The sequence below is a fragment of the Symphalangus syndactylus genome, chromosome 11 (genome assembly GCF_028878055.3).
Source record: "Symphalangus syndactylus isolate Jambi chromosome 11, NHGRI_mSymSyn1-v2.1_pri, whole genome shotgun sequence".
NCBI lineage: Eukaryota > Metazoa > Chordata > Mammalia > Primates > Hylobatidae > Symphalangus > Symphalangus syndactylus.
Window position 1 is genome coordinate 109,973,963 of NC_072433.2, and position 22,486 is coordinate 109,996,448.

General features: G+C 40.2%; 1 protein-coding gene across 3 annotated transcripts in view; it reads left to right on the top strand.

Annotated features, from left to right (window-relative positions):
- The window catches only part of SNX24 (sorting nexin 24), a 193,258-nt gene that overhangs the window by 77,622 nt on the left and 93,150 nt on the right, over positions 1 to 22,486 (top strand). For 2 of the 3 annotated variants that reach the window (XM_055298967.2, XM_055298969.2), the window contains exon 2: positions 20,981 to 21,064. In XM_055298967.2, the coding sequence (XP_055154942.1) occupies positions 20,981 to 21,064 (84 nt within the window). Of the gene's footprint in view, positions 1 to 7,703; positions 7,801 to 20,980; positions 21,065 to 22,486 lie in introns of those variants that run through there. The other variant, XM_063612963.1, reaches the window with a different exon arrangement.

Below are 22,486 nucleotides of genomic sequence, written 5' to 3' on the forward strand. Positions count from 1 at the left end.
TTTGGGACCTTTATTTTTAACATTCTGCATCCCAAATTCTGTGTTTGTTATTTCCATAGCTGATGACACCCCTGCCTTTACTGACTCACTTTAAAGGAAGAGGCTGTTTACTTAACAGTGGTGTGTTGTCTGTTTTCCCAAAATACAATCTCTGACCAGAGACTGGGTTGAATGGTAATCTTTCTTTACATAAGCTGCTTGGAAACTGTCAATTCAGCCTTATCTGGGGGGTGATTTGGGATGTGGGCTTATTATGCTTGCATGGCATACTCCATCATGGTCTTCTTTCTGAGCTCTAGACTGTTCAGAAAACTTCCTAGCTGGCTTTAATTCTGTTACTGAGATCTAGAAAACCTCACTACATTCCTTCTACTCATTTGTGCTGAAAATACTTAAAGACTGGGCTGGGCGCGGTGGCTCACGCCTGTAATCCCAGCACTTTGGTAGGCCGAGGGGGGCGGATCACGAGGTCAAGAGATCGAGACCATCCTGGCCAACATGGTGAAACTCCGTCTCTACTAAAAATACAAAAATTAGCCAGGCGTGGTGGCATGTGCCTGTAGTCAAGAGGCTGAGGCAGGAGAACAGCTTGAACCTGGGAGGTGGAGGTTGCAGTGAGCCGAGATTGTGCCACTGCACTCCAGCCTGGCGACAGAGTGAGACTTCATCTCAAAAAAAAGAAAAAAGAAAAAGACTGCTCCTCAACATCTCTCCTTGCTTCTGAAATGCCAAAGGGGAAGACCTCTGGCCCTGCTCTGGCTTCTCCATGGAAAAGACTCTATCTCATTTGACAATGAACTTCTTAAAATGTGGCATCCAAAGATGATTCAGTGTGGACCTAGTGTACAGGTTTTTCACTTCTTTATGGAACCAAAGGAATAAGCATGTTGTTTGCTTGCCTGGTTCTCTTCCTCGCTTCTCTCCTTCTTCAGATTCAGTTGTCAAACATTCAGGAAGGAGGATCTGAAGAAAGCCACTGTGGTTTGGTTTTAAGTTTGCAGCTATTATCTTCAAACCATGGTGGTGGTGATGTGCATCATAAAATTTTAGGCCTTTGTGTAAGGACCCTGCCCCAAATCTGTTAGCACAGAAATCATAAAGCTGCATTCTTCACCTGTCAACTAAGTAAACGTAAGATAGAATTGTAAGTGGGTGCCCTAGCTTCATGGTGTTCAAGGTAAATAGTAGGCACTATTTAAAATAATGCCGGCCAGGCGTGGTGGCTCACACCTGTAATCCCAGCATTTTGGGAGGCTGAGGTGAGCGGATCACAAAGTCAGGAGATCGAGACCATCCTGGCTAACACGGTGAAACCCCGTCTCTACTAAAAACACAAAAAATTAGCCGGGCATGGTGGCGGGCGCTTGTAGCCCCAGCTACTCAGGAGGCTGAGGCAGGAGAATGCCGTGAACCTGGGAGGCAGAGCTTGCAGTAAGCCGAGATCGTGCCACTGCACTCCAGCCTGGGCAACAGAGTGAGACTCCATCTCAAAAATAATAATAATAAATAAATAAATAAAATAATGCTGACAGGCTGGGCCTGGTGGCTCCCACCCGTAATCCTAGAAATTTGGGAGGCCCAAGTGGGCAGATGACCTGAGGTCAGGAGTCATATTGGGGTTAGAGCTTCACCATATGAATTGGGAGGTGGTGGTGGTGGGGTGCACAGTTCAGTTTATAACAGGGTAGTGGACCCCATACACAGAGTTTTTTCTTTGCCCAAGACCATTGTTAAGTGACCATGTAGTGAATACTCTCCTATTTGCCTGTAGTTTGAAGGCCAAATTATATAATTTGGATGACTACCAAGGGAGTTGCATCCCCCATTTACATGTACAGCTATTCCTTAGGACTTTTGGAAAGATAATTTGCTTTATAACATTGGGTTGCACTTTTATGTGTTGCTTCATAAGTCATCATATTTACTTGTCTTTTCTTCTTTGCTAAGTTTTAAGCCTGTTGAAGCCTGTTGGAGCTGTGGATTAGAATTTGTATAATATCTTACTCTGTCCTGTGTCTAGTGCAGAGCCTGGCATAGATTAGGAATTTAATAAATAATTTATAGACTTTTAGAGCTCAAAGAGTATGTGGTGACGATCTAACTTAACATTCTCATATTTATTGCTGGAAAGAACAAAAAAAGAGATGCAGAGAAGTTAGATGGTTTACCAAAGTCACAGAGTCCTAAGAAAGAACAGAATGTGGCCTTTATGAAATGTAGTTTTCTACTCTTTATAACATACTGTACTGCCGTTGAATAAAGTTTAAATGAGGGCCAAAATGTGATTTAAGAGGGGATTCCTTATATACTGTCTTAAATATGTCTCCCCATATACAAATTTAAACGTGTGTATGTCTAATCTATACGAAAATTTATTTTATGCTCTTAGTGCAATTACAACTTTTTGTCGCTTATTAAGACTTCAGAGATACAAACCAGTAGCTCAGTAATTGCTTTCTTGAATCTGCCTTTAATAATTACATTTAGTAAAGCTGTATCGAAAATTAGAAAGGCAGAGACTAATGGAAAACTAGATTTTTCACTGAATTAGAAAGCAAGACAATCCATATATTGACAACACTTCAAGTTGAAACAGATCAGGAAAACTGTTTTGGACTGTTTGTGTAAAGAGGCAAACCTGGGCCTGATGGGCAGTGGCATCTGCATTTTATGGAAGCAGAGAAACTCTAAGAGATTTCATGTAAATCGGCATATTGGGAAGAGAGAGTCCAGGTCTGATTTAGATACAAGTCATTTGAATCTTTTAAAGCCTGGAATTTCTCCTTGGTACTAGCAAATATGTAGAATATAAAGAATTGTGTTAATGAAGTGGAAATATCTTTGAATAAAAAAGTACAAAACTCATTTAGGGGTCATATCTTGCAGTCAAAAAGAAATATGTGCAGGAAAATTGTAGTAGCTTCTATAGTAGTTGATGTGGTGTTTTGACTTCATGGCCGGAAAGATTAGTCATTTTAGTTTTTTTTTTTTTTTTTGCATTTCAGAAGGCATATTAAAAAGATCCCAATGGTGGATTAACTCAGGATTTTTTACATATTAGGAAAATAATTAAAATTAAAATATAATGATATTAATTGAAATAAACAACACTGATGCCTCTTATTCACCTGTCAGAGAGACAGTGTGTTTTTGCACAGTAAGCCAGGAGACAGGCCAGGTAGCCTGCTGATAACACTAGCTCCCCTCCCAAACCAGATGCTGGCTACACGGTTCACATGCATCAGGGCCCAACAAACTCTTCCCATACTGTGGAGGCACAGGGTTATAACAACTTTAGAAAAATGCCTTTAAAAGGGCCCAATTTATTTGTCACATCATCATGGATAGCGGAATTGTTCTAATAGTGTCCTGTTGAGCAACTTCATCCTTTCCTGAGAATGAGGGCAGGTGTTTGCGTACAATGTTTAGAGGTGGGATAGTTTATGTGTCTCTCCAAGGCAAGAGGAAATATCTAGAAAGTAGAAAATTCAGGTAGATAGTCATGTACAGACTTGATTGCCTTCTTTTTCAGGTCAAGGGAGAGAGAGGTGTGAAAAATTTGGAAAAGCCAGTCGGATGAGAAGGCATGTGAAATGAGCAGAGGGCATGTGGTCAAGCCTTTTTGAGCACTGTTGTCTGGCCAGATAAACTTGGAATTTAAATTTGTTAGAGCTCTCTGATTTCACCTTCAGAAATTACACAAAGGATAGAGAAGTAGGGTAGCATAAGTAAGGTAGAGCATAGGGTTATCCTGCCTTGAGAAGTGAATTTGCTGTTTGGTAAGAGAGATACAGACTAAGACAACTAACTGAACAGAATCTGATCCTGAAAATAATTATTTTGAATGGTACAGTAAGCATGCCTGGTTCGATATGAATGAGGTAGCATTTGTTTATCCTGCACAGTATATAAAGTGTAGCACACAGTATGTGTATATGGCACCATCTCTATCTTACAGTGGAGTTGCAGAGCAATATACATGGCAAAGCCATACACAGTTGTTATACACAAGTAGAATGCTAAGACTCTAGAAAATAATCTGGTCAACCCCCTCAAATCCCCGAATGTTATAGATGATGAACAGCCATAGAGCTGAAAAGTCATTTTCCTGTCTGTGTGGCTAATAAGAGTCAAAGAGGGATCTGGAACTCAGGTTTCTGCTTCACAGATATTTTTTCTCATTATAGAATGTTTTCACTCAAAAATTTAAAAAATGAGATATACATGTTCAATGCAGAAAAACTGAGGGGAAAACATGAAATGTGCAAATAGGAAAAATTATGCATAATCCTCTTAAACATTAACTTTTTTTCTTTTTAGTAGAGACAGTATCTCACTATGCTGCACAGGCTAGTCTCAAACTCCTAACGTCAAGTGATTTTCCTGCCTCAGCCTCCCAAAGTGCTAGGATTACAGGCATGAGCCACCATGCCCAGCCAACATTGGCATTTTTTTTCTCCCAGCATTTTTGGTAAAGAATATATATACACATACACGCACACACATCACTATTATGCACATATATTTACTAAATAAAACAAAAATGGACTTTCTGTAGCCTGCTTTTTTTTTTTTAATTTTAACAAAAGTGTATCTTTCCTACTCTCCGCTGTGTTTCAATTGGATGTACTATTTATCCCTTAGGGCCCAGGAGCTTGCCTCTCTGAAATGTTCTTATGTGTCCATATTTGACACTGAGAATTTTAGTATGTAAAAGGATAGCTTTGGCAAAGCCATGGTGAGGGATAGAGGGGTTGGTCACCTAGAGAGCAAATATTTGGAAAACAAAGGCACTAATCGTGGTTGGAAGTGTTAGTTCCTTATCTTGTGAACCATTTTTAGAAGCCCAGAAAAGTCTTATTCAAAAAGTTTCTTTTAAGTCTATGTGTCCTGACTTGTGGAAAAATGCTTGGCAGAAGTTCCACAGCTGTACTGTCTCTGTAAAGAAACACTATGGAGAGAAAGAAAAAAAATTCACATCCAGCTGATGTAGGGATTTAGTTTTGAAAGTCTAATACATGAAACCTAGATGTAAGCCTTGAAAAAAAAGATTTATTCTTCCTACATTGGTAGCAGTGTGAGAGTTTTCAGATGTTGGATGCTTTAGATTTAGTTCAGACTCTTGGGAATGGCATGAATTAGAGCTTTGCGTTTTCAGTTTTTCTATAGAGACCACATATGTCATATTATAAGGGAAAGCAACCCATGGTAACAACAAAAAAAAAAGCTTGCAAAATGATTGTATTTTTGCAAGTCAACACCTTTTCTCGAATCCATTGTTCTTTCTTTAAAGCAGTCAAACAAATTACATGATTATGATATATCATGTAACTAGGAGAATCTCTTTGTTTGGGGTAAAAGAAATCAATACAAGAAGCTCTTGGAATGGCCTTTTTCTCTCTCTCTCTCTTTAGTGGCTCCTTATGTATGGCTTTAGAAATGCTGATTCTACATGAAGAATGACAGTGATTCATGCTGAGGCCCGACCTTGTTAGACTTCTAACTGCTCTCTGAAAATCTTTGACACTGATGTTGGTTATATGTATCGAGAAGAGGTAGTAGTTGGTTTAATACAGAAATATAGTTGTAAATTTTTCATCAGATAAATTTAGTATTTAAAGCTTAGTATTTAAAGTATCAGGCAGGTTTTTTTTGTTTTTGTGGGGTTTTTGTTTGTTTTTTTTTGTTTGTTTGTTTTTTTGAGACAGGGTCTCACTCTGTCCCCCAGGCTGGAGTGCAATGGTGCAGTCTCAGCTCGCTGCAACTTCTGCCCCCCAGATTCAAGCAATTCTCCTGCCTCAGCCTCCCGAGTAGCTGGGATTACAGGCACGTGCCATCATGCTCGGCTAATTTTTGTATTTTTAGTATAGACGGGGTTTCACCATGTTGGCCATGCTGGTCTCGAACTGCTGACATCAGGTGATCCACCCACCTCAGCCTCCCAAAGTGCTGGGATTACAGGCGTGAGCCACCTTGCCCAGCATTGGGCATTTTTTTTTTTTTTAAGTAGGTTAACTTAAAATAGCAATAAAGGCTATTCCTGGGTTCCGTGGTATAACTTCATATTCTGCAGTTGCCATCTTCTCAGTGCTGCCTTCTCTGAGCAGTTTATTGAAAATTACAATTTTTCCCCCAGCAGTCCTACTTTCTTTTACTAGGCTTTATTCTCCCGCTTCCCCATGCCAGGTAATCATTTTCTAAAACGTACTTGTAAGTTTAGTTTTTATATTCATTATTTGTTTTCTGTCTCCCCTGCTGGAATGCAAATTTCATGAGGACAGAACTCTTTGTCATTTTACTTCATTGATAGACTTTAGACACCTTGAATAGGGTCTAGCACATGGTATGTGCTCAAAAATACTTGGATAAAGGAGTAATCACATTTTTACAGTGCAACTATTTTTAAACCATGCATATCCTGGGAAAGTAAAATACCTGATCTATCTATCTATCTATCTATCTATCTATATTTTTTTAGAAGAAGAATTAAGCCAGGCACCATAGCTCAGTACCTGTAATCCCAGCATTTTCGGAGGCTAAGGCAAGCAGATTGCTTGAAGCCAAGAGTTCTAGACCAGCCTGGGCAACAAATCAAGACCTCATCTCTACCAAAATATGAAAACTAAAAATATTAGCCAGGCACGGTGGCATGTGCCTGTAGTCCCAGCTAATTGGGAAGCTGAGGTGGGAGTATAGCTTGAGCCCAGGAGCTCAAGGCTGCCATGAGGTATGATTACACCACTGCACTGCAGCCTGGGTGACAGAGTGAGACCCCATCTCTAAAAAAAAAAATAAATAAATAAAAAAATAATAAAGAATTAAAATTCTGAGTTTTGAAAGAAGGCTGAGTATTCTGTGATTTTTTTTTTTTTTTTTTTTGAGACGGAGTCTCGCTCTGTCGCCCAGGCTGGAGTGCAGTGGCGCTATCTCGGCTCACTGCAAGCTCCGCCTCCCGAGTTCACGCCATTGTCCTGCCTCAGCCTCTCTGATTATCTGGGACTACAGGCGCCCGCCACCACGCCCCGCTAATTTTTTGTATTTTTAGTAGAGACGGGGTTTCACCGTGGTCTCGATCTCCTGACCTCGTGATCCGCCCGCCTCGGCCTCCCACAGTGCTGGGAGTACAAGCGTGAGCCACCGCACCCAGCCAGTATTCTGTGATCTTTAAGAGCTTACTTTCGTCTCGTAAGTGGGGATTTTAAAACTGAATTGATGCTCTCTGACACCTGTTCATAGAACAGAAAAAGTTTCATTCTTTTTTTTTTTTTTTTTTTTTTTTTGAGACGGAGTCTTGCTCTGTCTCCCAGGCGGGAGTGCAATGGCGCGATCTCGGCTCACTGCAAGCTCCGCCTCCCGGGTTCATGCCATTCTCCTGCCTCAGCCTCCCGAGTAGCTGGGACTACAGGCGCCCGCCAACACGTCCGGCTAATTTTTTGTATTTTTAGTAGAGATGGGGTTTCACTGTGTTAGCCAGGATGGTCTTGATCTCCTGACCTCGTGATCCGCCCGCCTCGGCCTCCCAAAGTGCTGGGATTACAGGCTTGAGCCACCGCGCCCGGCCAAAAGTTTCATTCTTAAACAGGAACAAAGCCTTTGTCTAAGAGGAGGGCCTTTAATTCTAGTAGACTTTACGAAATGACCTGCGTTCTTTCATGGACACAGAGGTTGTCCCTCTCCATTTCTTTTCCCATCTTTCAGAGCCCAGCTGCAGAGCTTTGAAGCTGGCAGATGCTGTTTCCAAGCAACCTTCCCTTCCTGGGGTCCAAAAAGGACCATAAGTTCAGCCTTGAAAGAACACAGGTAAATCTGGGATCTCATCTTCCTGATGCCCATAGAAAGGAGCCCAACTCATTAGGAATGAAACAAGAAATTCACATCCACCCGAGCTTATGCTTTACACTTCTTTTGGTTGAAAAAATAGTGATTCATCCATTCATCCATCATATGTGTGTGAGAGAGACAGAAAACACTTTTAAAGTTTTTTGATCTTTTGAATTACATAGGTTTTTAATGAGAATGTGGTATTTTTAGAAATAAGCATAGCATATCATAGTACTTCATGGTGTGTTGAAGAAATGATGGCTATTAATTGCTTTGGATTCCATTTTGATTTCTGAGAAAGCAAATAATACAGTAGTCCCTCCTTATCCTTAGGTGTTATGTTCAAAGACCCCCAGTGGATGGCTGAAACTATGGTTAGTACTAAACCATAGTACTAACCATGGTTAGTACTAAACCATAGTACTAACCATGGTTAGTACTAAACCATAGTACTAACCATGGTTAGTACTAAACCATAGTACTAACCATGGTTAGTACTAAACCATAGTACTAACCATGGTTAGTACTATGCTGTGTTTTTTCCTATATATACACACCTGTGATAAAGTTTAATTTATAAGTTAGGCACAATAAGAGATTAACAAGAATAACTATTATAATAATAATAAAATAAAAAATTATAACAATATACCAATATCACTTCTCCTGTAACTTGGACCATTATTAAGTCAAATAAGAGTTCCTTGAACACAAGCACTGCAGTACTGCAACAGTCAATCTGATAACTGAGCTCCTACAGCTAGTTAAGTGACTAATGGGTGGGGGTGCAGACAGCGTAAAGCTGCCAGAAAAAGGGAGGGCTCATGTGCCAGCTGGGACCTGGCAAGACATCGTGGGACGGTGTAAGATTTCACCACTCTACTCAGTACACTGTGTAATTTAAAACCTACAAATTGTTTATTTCTGGAATTTTTCGTTTCATATTTTCAGACCATAGTTGACCATGAATAACCAAGATCACAGCTAAGGGGGGGCTACTATATTCAGGAGGATAACCGAATGCATTGAGCACCAGTTATGTGCCAGGCTAGGTGCTAAGGGTTTTATATACCTTGTCTTATTTATTTACTCCATCACAAGACCTAAGAAAGTAGGCATTATCATCTCTATTTTACATATGAGGAAACTAAGGCTCAAAGTTGATAAGCAACATCTGTAAGGAAATATAGCCAGGAAGTAGCAGATCTGGGTGTTGGATGTGTCTAAGTCCAGACTGGTGCTCTTTCTACCATATCATGTAGCTTCTCAGAATAGCACTAAGTATTAAGACTGGTAGTTTCTTATTGATTAAAGGCCTGGCCTTCCCTCCCGCTTCTCTTCCCTCCCCCTTCTTCCCTTTCCCTTCCCTCGCCCTTCTCCCCTCTTTCCCCTTCGTCTTCCCCTCTCCTTCTCCTTCTCTCCCCCTATACTCTACCCATCCCCCTCCCTCCCCTCTCCCTTTTCCCTCTTCTTCCGTCTCCTCCTTCCCTCCCTCTTCTCTTCCCCTTTCCTCCCCCTTCTCCATTCTTACCCCTGCCCCTCCCATCCCCCCCATCCCCCTCCCATCCCCCTCCCATCCTTCTTCCCCCTTCCTATTCCCTTCCCCTCCCCCTTCCCTCCCTCTTCTTTTTCTTTCTCCTCCTCCTTCCTCCCCCTCCCCCTTCTCCTTTCCTTCTGAGTGAACTGGCGTGATCATGGCTCACTGCAGTCTCAACCCCCTGGGCTCAAGTGATGAACCCCCTGGGCTCCAGCTCCCTGGGCTCACTCAACCTCCAAAGTAGCTGGACCTCAGGCAAGTGCCACCATACCCAGCTAATTTTTAAAAATTATTTGTAGAAGTGAGGTCTCCCTATATTGCCCAGCTGGTCTTGAACTCCTGGGCTCAAGTGATCCTCCTGCTTTGGCCTCCCCAACTGCTGGGATTAGAGATGTGAGCCACTGTGCCAGGCCTTGGTCTTTATTTTCATAGCTTTCGGGCCCTCATGAACAGTCTTCTTTGACTATTTACAACTGCCTTTCTATAAGAAACCCTATCTTATATTGCACAGTCTGCCTCTATTATGTCTAACTTATTGGTGGTTCTAACAAAAATAACTCATTTTACCTTTCCACTATTAGATCACTGAGCTGGATTGAAGTTTATACATATTATTCCCAATTTGTTGTCCAGCTGTCAATTACCTGCTCACCTTTTCTTCTCCTCCTTCCTTATTTTTCATGGATTCAACCTGCTGTGTTGCAAGGTGATGTTTAAGGCAGTGAGGATGTTAACAGTGAACAAAACAGATGAAGTTCCTATCATTATGGAGCTTATAATTTGTTAGACAATAAACCAACCAACCAACAAGCAAACATTGTGTGTGCATGGTGTGTGTATGTGAGTGTGTATGTGTGTGTGTGTGCGCACACACTAGACCATGGTAAATGCACAGAAGAAAAATAAAGCCAGGTCTGGGGATAGAGAATGACGGGAGCTAGTTGCTGTTTTAGATGGGTAGATAACACCTCTCTGAAAAGGTGACCTGGAACAACAACTGAACAGAATGAGGGAGAAGTTTTCTAGGTAGAGGAAGAAGCACTCAAAAGCCTGTTATAGGTGGCAGTGAGGGAATGTGCCTATTATAGTTGCCGGTGAGGAAGCTGGTGTGGCTGGACCAGGGTGAGTGAGAGGGAGTAGGAAGTGAGGAAGGATCTGTTAGAGGATTGAAAAGGGCCACTTTGGCTGCTGTGAAATATAGATTGCTGCAGGCAGGAGTGAAGCAGGGAGACCAGCAGGGAGGTTGTAGAGTGAGAACTGAGGCCTGGGTGAAGACACAGAGGGAAGACACTTCACATTTACACATGACACAAAGCTTGGCAAAAACACTGGCTCATGTTTTGGAAGACAGAATCAATTTCCAGAAAAGTTTCAACAGCCTTGTCTAGTATTAGAGTCAAAATGAACATGATAATATTTAACAGGTCATTATAAAGCCTAACCTCATATCTGAAAATTGCCTGTTTAAGAACTGTTGGGGAAGACTTGGGGGTTTTGTTTGATTCCAAAGGCATCATTAGCCAACAGTGAGATATGGTTTCCAAAACATTTAGGTGAATGCAGGTTGCAGATACAGAAGCTTAAGCTAGAATCATGGAAGGTCAGGGTTCCACTGGACCTTGTGCTCATCAGGCCTCATCAGGAATCCAGGCCTATGAATGGGCATTGGCAGAGGTGAGTGCAGCAGCCCACTGCATGCCTGCATTACAGGGTCAACCACCTCTAGTGATGGAGAGAGAAGTACCTTCTCCCCTGTAGAGATGTATGAACGTGGTCATTGTTACTCTCGTGATCATTTTCCCTACCTATCAACAGCTTCCCCTCCACTGATAAAGAATAGTTGTAGCCATGGTTAGAAGTTAATAATGTGAATAGATAGCATTGTTTGGATTCTTGCTAAATGCCAGATAGTGTTTTAATGATTTGCATGGATAATTATGTTTAATCCTTGCAACAAACCTGTGTGATAGGTGCCATTATAAACTCCATGTTATAGGTGAGGAAACTGAGGCTTGTACAGGTTAAACAACTTGCTCCAAATCGTAGAGTATTAGCAGAGCCCAGAAGAGAGCAATGGAAGACATAAGATTCAAATCCAGGGAGTTTGATTCAAGAACTAGAACTCCTAACCGCCGCGTTATACTGTAAATCTTATGGGTTAAATTAATGATATCAGTATTGTAATTTGTGCATATTTGAGACTAAATAGGTTTTTTGTAGGCTATTAAACCTATCTTTTATCTTTTATACTGTTTCTGTGGGAAAATTTGTGCTGAGTTTTAAACCATCTGAAAAAGGGATTTTGGGGACACAATCCATTTATTAATTGGGGAATGCCAATATTTCCTTGAATCCTGGATTCAACATCTTAGGGAGAACATTGACAGACTGTGTTTTACTCTAGAAGGTATAGTGTAAGACCTGAAAACCATGTCATCTGAAAGACAGGTATAGGAGTTAGAAAAGTTTAATTTGGAAGAGAAAGGCATTTAAAATGAAGCAAAATCTTCTTGTTGCTGAAATGATAAAACCATACACCCTGATATGATCTAAAGGCCCCTATTTGACTTCTGTTCCTCGGTGATCAGATCTAGTCTTCATTCACACTCTAATGATGCCCAAATTTATATCTCTAGTTAAGACCAGACTTGTCAACTCAGTCCTCTGCAGCATCTCCATGTCATGTCTAATGTGCATCTCAAACTTAGCATGGCTAGTGCTGAGCTCTTAGTTGCCACCACAAACTAGTTGATGTAGATGTCCGCAGCCAGTTGATGGTGGCATCACCATCCTTCCAGGTGCTCAGACCAAAAACCTCACCATTGCATTTCATTCTTCTCTCACTTTCTCCCTTCATTTTTATGTACTTTTACATAACATTTTTGTGTATTTTTACATTTTTCCACATGCAGTCATCAGCTTATCCTGTTGGTTCTACTTTCACTCACCTCTTCCCACTGCCACTCAGACCTTCCCTCTAACTGTTCTATCTCTGGATAACTCTTGGCACACAATGGTAATGCTGAAAGTTAAATTAGAATCTGTGACTATTCACTCTTCCATCTGCCTGGACCAACCTCCTCCCATCCCAGGTAGACTCAGGACTCACTCCCTCCTGTCATTCAGGTCTGTAGTGAATGAAATAATGGATCTTCAACAATGTCCACACCATAATCCCCAGAACCTCTGAATATGTTACCTTACATGTAGAAGGGACTTGGTAGAAGAGTTTAAAGTTAAGGACCTTGAGATAAGGGAGATTTTCCTGGCTTATCTGGGTAGGCCAGGTGGAATCACATGAGTCCTTATAAGTGGAAGGGGAAAGCAGAAGAGTAGGTTAGAGAAATATGACAAGGGAGGGGCGTGAGCTACTGTTGCAGGCCTTGAAGATGGAGAAAGGGGCTCATGATTCCAGGAATGTAGGTGGCTTCTAGGAGCTGGAAACAGCCAGCAAAAAGGTGGGGGCCTCAGTCTCACAACTGCAGGGATCCCATTGCAGGAACCTGTTATCACCTAGAACCTCTGCAGTCACACACCCCTGCCAGTACCTTGATTTTAGCCCATGAGAGTTGAACAGATAAAGCAGCCAAGCCCATTGGACTTCTGATCTGTAGTACTGTGAGATAAGTGATGAGTATGTGGCTATAATTTTGGGTGAGGTCTTGATGGTAAAATAATACTTGAGCAGAGACCTTGTATGGTTTTCTATTCTTGCTCAAGTATTGTTTTACCATCAAGACCTCACCCAAAATTATAGCCTTATACTCATCCAGGCCCTTTCTGTCCTATTACCCTGGTTTATTTTTCTCTGTGACACTAATATCTGTTGATTTGTGTGATTGTCTTTGTCCCACCCTCCACCCTCATTAAAATGTAAGTAAGATCTGTTAGGGGTTTTTGTCTGTGTTCATTGTTGTATCTCCAATGACTAGCTCTGAACCTGGCACGTGGTAGACCATTAATACTTGCAGAGAAGATGAGTGGAGTTAGCCTTTTGCTCCCTCTCCAGCCTCCTTCAGAGGTGTCTCTTCACTGCCTGGCTGTACAACAGTCAGCTGCTTCCAGCCTCTCACCTGCTGCTTCAGGGCTCTTGCACATGCTCTGCCCACAGTGCTTGTCCCTCCTCTTTGCCTGCTTTCCCTGTAGTCTGAAGCATCAGCTCTTTAGGAAAAGCTTCCCAGGTCCCTGAGAGCAAATCCTGTCCTCTCTTATTAAAAAACTGTTTCCAAGGCATATTCATTTTAGGGGAAAAAGAAGCATTTTATATTGAGGATAGCTCCAGTAGCCTTTTTTCTCTTTTTTCTTTTTTTTAGAGACAACGTTGCCTTATAAATTACTAAGTCTGTACTGCTCAGTGGGAAATATTTCAAGTGTTATGCCAAATGGATGCTCTTTTCTTATTATTCTGTAAGCTACACCAAATCATATTACATTTGGTCGGCTTTGTATTTGCACCTTTACATTGTATATAGTTTTGTTTATTTATCTTGAAAAATTTAAATACCTTTTTTTCTTGACAGAGAGACACAAATGCTTTGACACTATCACTAAAACCTTATAAATTAAAATAGGTATTAATCATATCTTTTTTTTTTTCCATGAAGGCATTCTTCTTGGAACTCTCTGGCTCTTATTCTAATTTGAACACTTTTAAGACTGCAAAGCTACATTTTAGGTTTTTGTTCTCTACTTTATTTCTAGGTTAGGTCCACAGTCTTGGCTTCTTTTGTGAATTCCTTTTTTTTTCTTTTTTTAATATTCAAAGAAGGTTCCTGAATGTGTACATAGTAAACCATTTGTGCTCCTGCATGTCTGAAAATAACATTTTCCCTTGCCCTTGGTGGAAGATTTGACTAGACGTGGAATTCTGCATTAAAGCTCATGCACTATCAAACTTTGAAGACGTTTGGAACCAAAATTATGAACAGGTTTTCTATGGATTTCTTTGTTTCTCTGTGTGCCAAGCACCTTTGACCACAAATCTTTCTAGAGAGGAGAGCAACAGAGCAGCCTGTGAGAAGATGCCTCCAAGAGGCCTAGAAGCCCTTGTGTGCTTCCTGCTGGGCACTTCATCAGCCTTTTCTTGACTAGCAGCCTCTTGCTTTTGATCTATCTTTCCATTGGCAGTTCTACACCTTCAGTAAGTTTTTCAAAAAAGATGTTTGGGTTATTTGTTTTTTGAGTTTTCCCGCAAAGTTAGATTGACTTTTTGTTGTCTTTATACATGAATAATAATTTAGATGACTATTAAATAATATTCTGATAAAACTCCGCAGGCATTGCTCTACTTTTTCTGGCAATTAGCATGTCAGAGAAAAAGTTTAGGGTCAACCTGATCTTTGTTTCTGCCTTTTGCTTCTGTATATTAGAAGTGGTTTTTGGTTATGCTTGTAATTAAAAATAAATTCTAGGGTGGGTAGGTGTGGACATCCTTGTCTTGTTTTTCCCTGGGATATAGAAACCCTTTTGATCTTTCCAGCTTAAGAAAGTTGGATTTCTTTTGTCTTTGATTTTTGCTCTTGCCCTAATTTTTTTGTTCTTTCATCAGGGATTCTTCTCATTGTAGATTGGATATTTATTCTCTTTCATCCATGACCTTCCTGATGTTCTTTTTGGTATCATGAATTTTCTTTCGAAAGCAGAATCATATCAATACACACACACATACATTTAATCATGTCCAACTCTTACACAGGTATTTTGTTGTGGCAATTATGGTAAGTTCTTACCTAATATCAATAGGTTCTTGGAAACTGCAACTTGAAGTGAAATGACATACAGCAGGTCCTTGAATCATGTCGTTTTGTTAAGAAGTTGATGAGGAAAAAAATTGATTTTGTTATATGTGCTTCAAGTCCCAGTTTCCAAAAACCTCTATCAGCAACATTAAGTGAGGGCTTACTATATTTAGAGAATTGTTTTTTGAAGTAGTGGTTGGTTTGTAGCAGTATGTCTTTTTCTTAAAAACTTTTTAAAATTTCTGAAATTTAGATATTTTTGAAATATGAGAAAAAAGCTTCTTCCCCCCTACCCAAAATAGTATGATTAAATTAGTAATTTCTCTTGCTTTATCAATGTGGTATCTTAAAATAGAGAAAACATGACTTAAGGCTCAGAGTAGGAACAAATCAAATTTTTGTGCTAGTTTTTAAAAATGTAAATGTACTTAGAAATCGAATATCATAATAATTCTTTACAATTAGATGTTTTCTTATTTTTGTACCCTCATAAAAACTGTATGTGCTGTGAATTAATACCTTGCTAAGTACCTGAGTTAATACCCTGCTGAGCACCTGACAATCGGCACACAAGAAATGGTGCTTTTAGAGATTCAACTTTTTATAGTAGAATAACAACCTTCTTTATTTTATTATCTTGAATGTTTATTTCTACTAAAGAAGGAGAATGTTGATTTCAAGACTGGCTTTAATATTTGGTGCATCTTGTTCTAATGAACTAGTATTAAATATACATATATATGCATGTATATGTATATATTTATGAAAAGTCATATTCTAAGCAGATAGTTGTCCTTCATGTATATTTCAGATTCCCAGCGTAACGATGCACTGACCTAAACTACTTGGAACCTTGGGCTTAAATCTTTATTTGTATATAGAACCCCCGTTTGTATTTGGCAAGCACTTGAATTATTTATTAGATACTTTTAATCTATTATAGAGAATACTTTTCTTTTTTTCTTTTTCTTTTTTTTTTGCTTTAGAAGTGATCACTTTGTAATGTATGAGCTTCTGAAAGAGAGGGACCATTCAACCTGAAATATAAGTTAAGTCCTTCCTTAGCTTAAGTTTATTTTATTTATTAGATATATTCCTGAAAATTGGGGTATAAACCCACATTTTGAACTATTTTATCCTTGACTTCTAGTATAATTTCAGAGATGTTACCACAAAAGAAAAAATGTTGGCTCTGACATGTAATAAAAACCACACTTGGGGATCAGATTCTTCCCTTTAAAGTAATGGCATTTGTTTTCCTTTTCAATTTGAATTCTATTGACTTAATAATGTTTCTAGAACTGTGGCAAAAATTCAGTCAAATGAACAGAATGATTTTTGTTTTGTTATGCAAACCTGAATGGAATCCTTAATACATTTATTTAATTACATGCAGCTTCCCTTACTTTATACAGAGGGGATTTCTGGAAAACTCTGAGGAAAGATGTCTCTAGGAATAGAAAACTAAACAGGCAAGTCAGAGCCAGGCGCAGTGGCATGGGCCTCTAATCTCACCTACTCGGGAGGCTGAGATGGGCAGATCACTTGAGCCCAGGAGTTTGAGTCCAGCTTCAGCAACATAGCTAAATAAATAAATAAAATAAAAATAAACAGGTAGGTCAGGCTTATATGTAATTTTATGTGAGATAATTGGAATGGAAACTTATGCCCCCATACATACTTGTCAAAATATGCCCAATTAATTCTCATTTTAGCCAGGTGCGGTGGCTCACGCCTGTAATCCCAGCACTTGGGGAGGCCTAGGTGGGTGGATCACAAGGTCAGGAGATAGAGACCACCAGTGAATCCCCATCTCTACTAAAAATACAAAAAAATTAGCCAGGCATGGTGGCGGGCGCCTGTAATCCCAGCTGCTCGGGAGGCTGAGGCAGAAGAATGGCATGAACCCGGGGGGCAGAGCTTGCAGTAAGCCAAGATTGTGCCACTGTGCTCCAGCCAGGGCAACAGAGCAAGACTCTGTCTCAAAAAAAAAAAAATTCTCATTTTATGCACTAGATTGGCCAAAGTAGGACTATGTTGACAAGGATGGGCCAGACACTCCTTTTCATAACAGTGTAACTTAGTAAATTCGAGGGGTGAAATCTGGCAACATTTCTGGTAATTTATCTTTTGTTAATTTTACCTTGTTGGGTTCTAGATATTTTTATAGTCCTAAAAATATTCTTGAGCTTTGTTCTGGCATGTGATTAAGTTACCCGGAAACAGTTTGATCTCTTCAGACCTGGCTTTGAAGTGTTGTTAAACTGGACTAAAACAGCTTTTAATCTAGTTCATTTTCCCTGCTTCTGAGTCAAGAACCTTCAGAGTACTGTAACTAATGCCTCGTGAATTATGAAATTTTCTGCCCCAGCTTTTGGACACAGACACCATTGCCAGTTGCATGTGAGCTCTGAGCCCTCTTTACTCCTTGGGTAGTTTACCCAATCTCACGTGCCGATTGGTTTTCACCTGAATACTTGAGGGAGGCCTCCTCAGCTGCAGGCGTTCTCCCGGGGTGCAGCTCCCTATCCTCCATACTCCCAGCTCCGTTTCCTTAAACTCAGGGGACCACAGGGCTCTGCCTGGGCGGGGTCCTCTTCCCTGGGCCTGCATAGCTTCTCTCTGGGCAGCAAGCTGAGGTGATAGTAGGTCCGGCCTTGTTTGTTTCCTGTCTCTCACTTCATTTCCCGATGTCCAATGCCTTGAGAGCCATTTTTTCTACATATTTTGTGCACTTATTTAATTTGCCCAATTTCAAGTGGAAGGGTACATCTCCTTGCTGTTACTCTATCTTGGCCAGAAGAGACCTTGGTTTTCACCTTAAAGTGTGTGGGGTTTTTTTGTTGTTTGTTTGTTTGTTTTCCAATAGGGGTGAAAACAGCCCTTGTCCATCCACAGCCAGTCTGAAATTCCAGAGGCAACACATTCAACTTTTTTTTCTTTTTTTTCACGATCTCTGCTCACCACAACCTCTGCCTCCTGGGTTCAAGCGATTCCCCTGCCTCAGCCTCCCAAGTAGCTGGGATTACAGGCGCGTGCCACCACACCCAGTTAATTTTTGTATTTTTAGTAGAGACAGGATTTCATCATATTGGCCAGGCTTGTCTTGAACTCCTGACCTCAGATGATCCGCCCGCCTCAGCCCCCATAAAGGCTGACCTCTTGTCTGTCTTGTTCAGTGCTGAATCCCAGAGCCTAGGACAACTCCTGGGCTCCCTGGCTCACAGACCCTCAGTAATTATCTGTTGAATAAATAAACAGATGAATGGTGGATTCTGTGCTGAGTGCTTTCCCAGCACTGTCCTGGAGGCCGCCACCTCACGAAGTGCCTAATCACTACTAGGAGTTTGCCAGCAGAGCCAAGCAAGAAAAGAGATTTCCAGGCAGCAGGGACAACATATGTAGGAAAGTTGGAAAGACTTTACAAAAATGACCTGGCATGGTATTCAGGAAAATAGGATTTATTAAATTTTTTTTTTTTTTTTTGAAACAGAGTCTCACTCTGTTGCCCAGGCTAGAGTTCAGTGGCACAATCTTGGCTCAGTACAACCTCTGCCTCCTAGGTTCAAGCGATTCTTGTGCCTCAGCCTCCCAAGCAGCTGGGTCTACAGGCGCACACCACTACGCCCAGCTAATTTTTGTATTTTTAGTAGAAATGGGGTTTCACCATTTTGGCCAGGTTGGTCTCAAACTCCTGACCTCATGATCCACCTGCCTCGGCCTCCCAAAGTGCTGGGATTACAGGCGTGAGCCATCGCGCCTGGCCGGATTTATTAAATTGACTCCATTTCTTGCTTCACTTTGTCATGAAAATCCTGATGAACAACTTCCTTTCCAAGATGTTTTCCCAGAATTTAGAAGAAAAGTCTTGATAGTATTAGGAATATTGTGTGTTTTTTCAATTGTAACATTATAAAATAGAATTAAAGTTTATCACAAACTTTCCTGTGGGTGTGTGTACATCCTCCCCCACCCTTCATTGTGAATTTAGTGCTTGTGAAGAGTAACTGTGGAACTTGGTAATGGAACCATCTGGTCAGTAGAAGAGATGACATTCCATGAAGCAGCCATTGTGTAATTTGTCTTACCCTGGCCTTCAAGGGGGGGGCGCTTTGAGGGGTGAGCAAGTAGGTCGAGCCTTGCCGAGTTTTCAACCTTCTCCCTGTTTTATAGATTCTGTAGGTAATGTGCCAGTTAAGGTGGTGGTTTTGTGATAAAGCCTCAAGCAATAAGACCCAGAACATAACTTCATTTATTTCATAAAGCGCAGCAGATGGAAACTACTTTCATTGCTACATATTGTCCTGATTTCAATCTGGGACCTGATGGTAAAAAAGGGGCTCCGTAGCCTATTAACCAAGCCCCCGAGTTAAAGCTGTGCTTCTCTTGTTTGTTTTCTCGAGGTGTTTTCCTGATTCTATTTCTAGCAAGGCCTTTGAAGAAGAATAATTTTCTCTGGTGAATTAATAAACAGATTTTTTTTTCCTAAAAAAAATCTAAGAATATCTGAGAGTTTGAAGCATATGCATATGGTTTTAGAAGAAAACATTTCTACTAGTTCACCAAAGGAAAGTATTTATTCAGGGGTATTTCTTGAGAAACAAAATATAAAATATTGATTAAATTGTTAAAAATTTACCACTTAATAAAAAGAGGTTTCTTAAACTGAGTCATGCAGCAGAAGATTTTGTTTCTGATTCAAAGAAGCACAAAAATGCAAACAGATTTTATGTTTGATGACATAATTTCTGGATTTCTAAAATAGTCATACTTACATATAAGACAGAAATATAGAGCCATAGCAATCTATTTTCGTAATGAAAATGTGCGACCTTGTATCTCATATGCCAAATTTAAGTAGTTTTTATTTTTAGACTAAAAGTAGGCATGTTTTTAATACTTTTTAGTGTCATGTGATCTCTACAGTTTTGTATTTTTTTCAGAAGGGTGATTGAAATAGAAAATTAGGCTTATTAAGTAATTAAGGCTTATTAAGTATTAATTATTAAGTAATTAAACAATATTCCTTCATCTTAGTGTTTATAAACTCTCGCTTAGCAAAACAAGAGTCAAATACAAACTTTTGGAATGACAGAGCTCCTCTTTAGATCCTGCCAACCATCCCTCCCTATCCGACCTTAACATTGTATTTTCATGAGCATTTCACAATATTTCTCATCCCTTGTTTCCAGTCTTGACCCACTGACCCAAGAATCAAGAAAATGTCATGTTAGTGCCTACTAATTAGTGCAACCAGAGAGCCTTTTCATCTGGCCTTTCAACCTTGTGGAGCTAGGAGCACAAGCTGTCACTTGTATCATGCAGGGAAAATGAGCCTTTACTACTTTTTGCCTGTTTTGCAAACAGCAGAATAAGCCCAGCTGAGACTAGAGATGAATATGCAGGTTAGAAAGAAATTAACCTAAAATGCACTGCTGTTTGCATGATTGTCTTATAGACGACACAGTACTACCTACACTGAAATGCCCATAATGGAATGCCACATGCCTGAGCTTTTTACCAGAGTATTCCTCTTGCAATACTCTGGTAAAGAGTATTGTTTCAATGCTATCATATTCATTTGGTGAAGTCATTTTAAGTAAGAAATATTATTTTTATTAAAAAATTAGGTAGTTTTTTAATGCATTTAAGTTTCCCTTGTTTTTAGACAGGTTTTTGGAGAATGCTGCACTTTGTTAGTGAGCCTTTGGTTCGAGTGCTCATTAATCAGTGCTGTTGGGCCAGGGTCTCCTGAGCCTTCTGGGTTTTGGGGGATCAGCCACCGTAATTAAAGGGATGAAATATATCATGGTCACAAACTTACCACATCAGACAATTGAGGGTTTTGAACTAACATAATTAATCTTTTAAATTTTTTCCTCAGGTGTTTAAGATAGAAGTGCTAATGAATGGAAGAAAACATTTTGTTGAAAAGAGATACAGCGAATTTCATGCTTTGCACAAAAAGGTAACTTGTTTTTTGTTTTTTTCTCTTTTCTCTATGTGGCAGATGGTATAATGTTAACACTCCTTTCTGTGGTTCTAAGAGCACTGATATTTCTTGTGTATGTATATACATTTTCTTTTATCATGAAGTAAATTTCTTTTTGGAATAAATTATTCAGTTCCTTAAAGGTATGCTTTCTGAGTAGGTAGATTTTCTGTTAAAATCGTGTGCATGTAAAACTCTGAGGCTGCAAGCTGTTTGCAGTATGTTGCATTCGATGTCACAGGTTCAGAAAGAATAAGACGCAGACCCTGTTTTATCCATGAAATGCACTTAATGTTCCTGACAGACAGGGGAGAAAAAGCAAATGATTATCTTACAGGAAGAAACTTATTAAAGTCAACTTATACTTACATGTACCTGGAAAAGATCATATACATGTACGTGTGTATTCAAAGTACATATACATGTACTTGTGTATTCAAAGACTGGGGAACACAAGTTAAAAGAGGCTGTTAGCCTTTTTTTGAATTGTAAAGGGCCACTTTACAAAACTGATGTTTCAGAACTAGGATACACTTCTTTAAAAGTCTTAGATAAATGAAACAGAAAGGCAAAAGGAAGAGCTTTGGGGAGAAATGGTTATTAAAGCATAGAAGAGTAAATGCTGCTTTATTTTCTACCTAAATTTAATTTTTTCTAGATTATAAGTTATTATTGGCATGCTGAAATTATTTTAATATCTACAAATACCTCATGAAATTGCCTAGAAAAATCCCGTTAACAGGATAAACTTATAAACGTTAACAGGGTATCAGTGAGAGATTAGTGAGACTGTTTCTTTCTCTTTTCTTTTAAAGGGGAGCTCTAAGTTATCGGCACACTTTTCTGTTAGGACGGCAAGGGATAATCCACATCTAGTTCTCTGGTTAGCACTTTGTTCAATCCAGGTTGACTTGGAAAATAAACAGTACAGGTGAACACAGATTTAGACCAGGTGTTGCCAGTGACTTTACAAAAGCACCAACCCCAGGGTGCTGCAAAGAGAAACAAACCTGGAGTCTGGGGCTCACTTCCTTCCCAGGGAAGTGTGTTTTTGTTTGTGTGTTTTGGGAGGAAACAGATCCTAGTGAGGTTTCTTCTGGGTACCTGATGAAATAAGTCCCTACTGTGGGATTAAAACCAGCACCCCCTGCCTTGCCCAGCCTCTGTTGACCAGTCTAGAGGGGGAGCCTGTCACATGCAGGCCCCTTGCTAACCTCCCAAGTCAGCACCTAGGACTCCATCACCCTAGCACAGCCCAGCTGTACTCTTCAGATACTCAGGGACCAGCTCCACACCAGGCACAGCTGCGTGACTGCCAATTAGGCCTGCCCAGAGCACGAGGCTACCCGTGCTTCTGCAGGAGAGGCTTGTTCACTCTGTTCTCTGCTCTAATAGAGT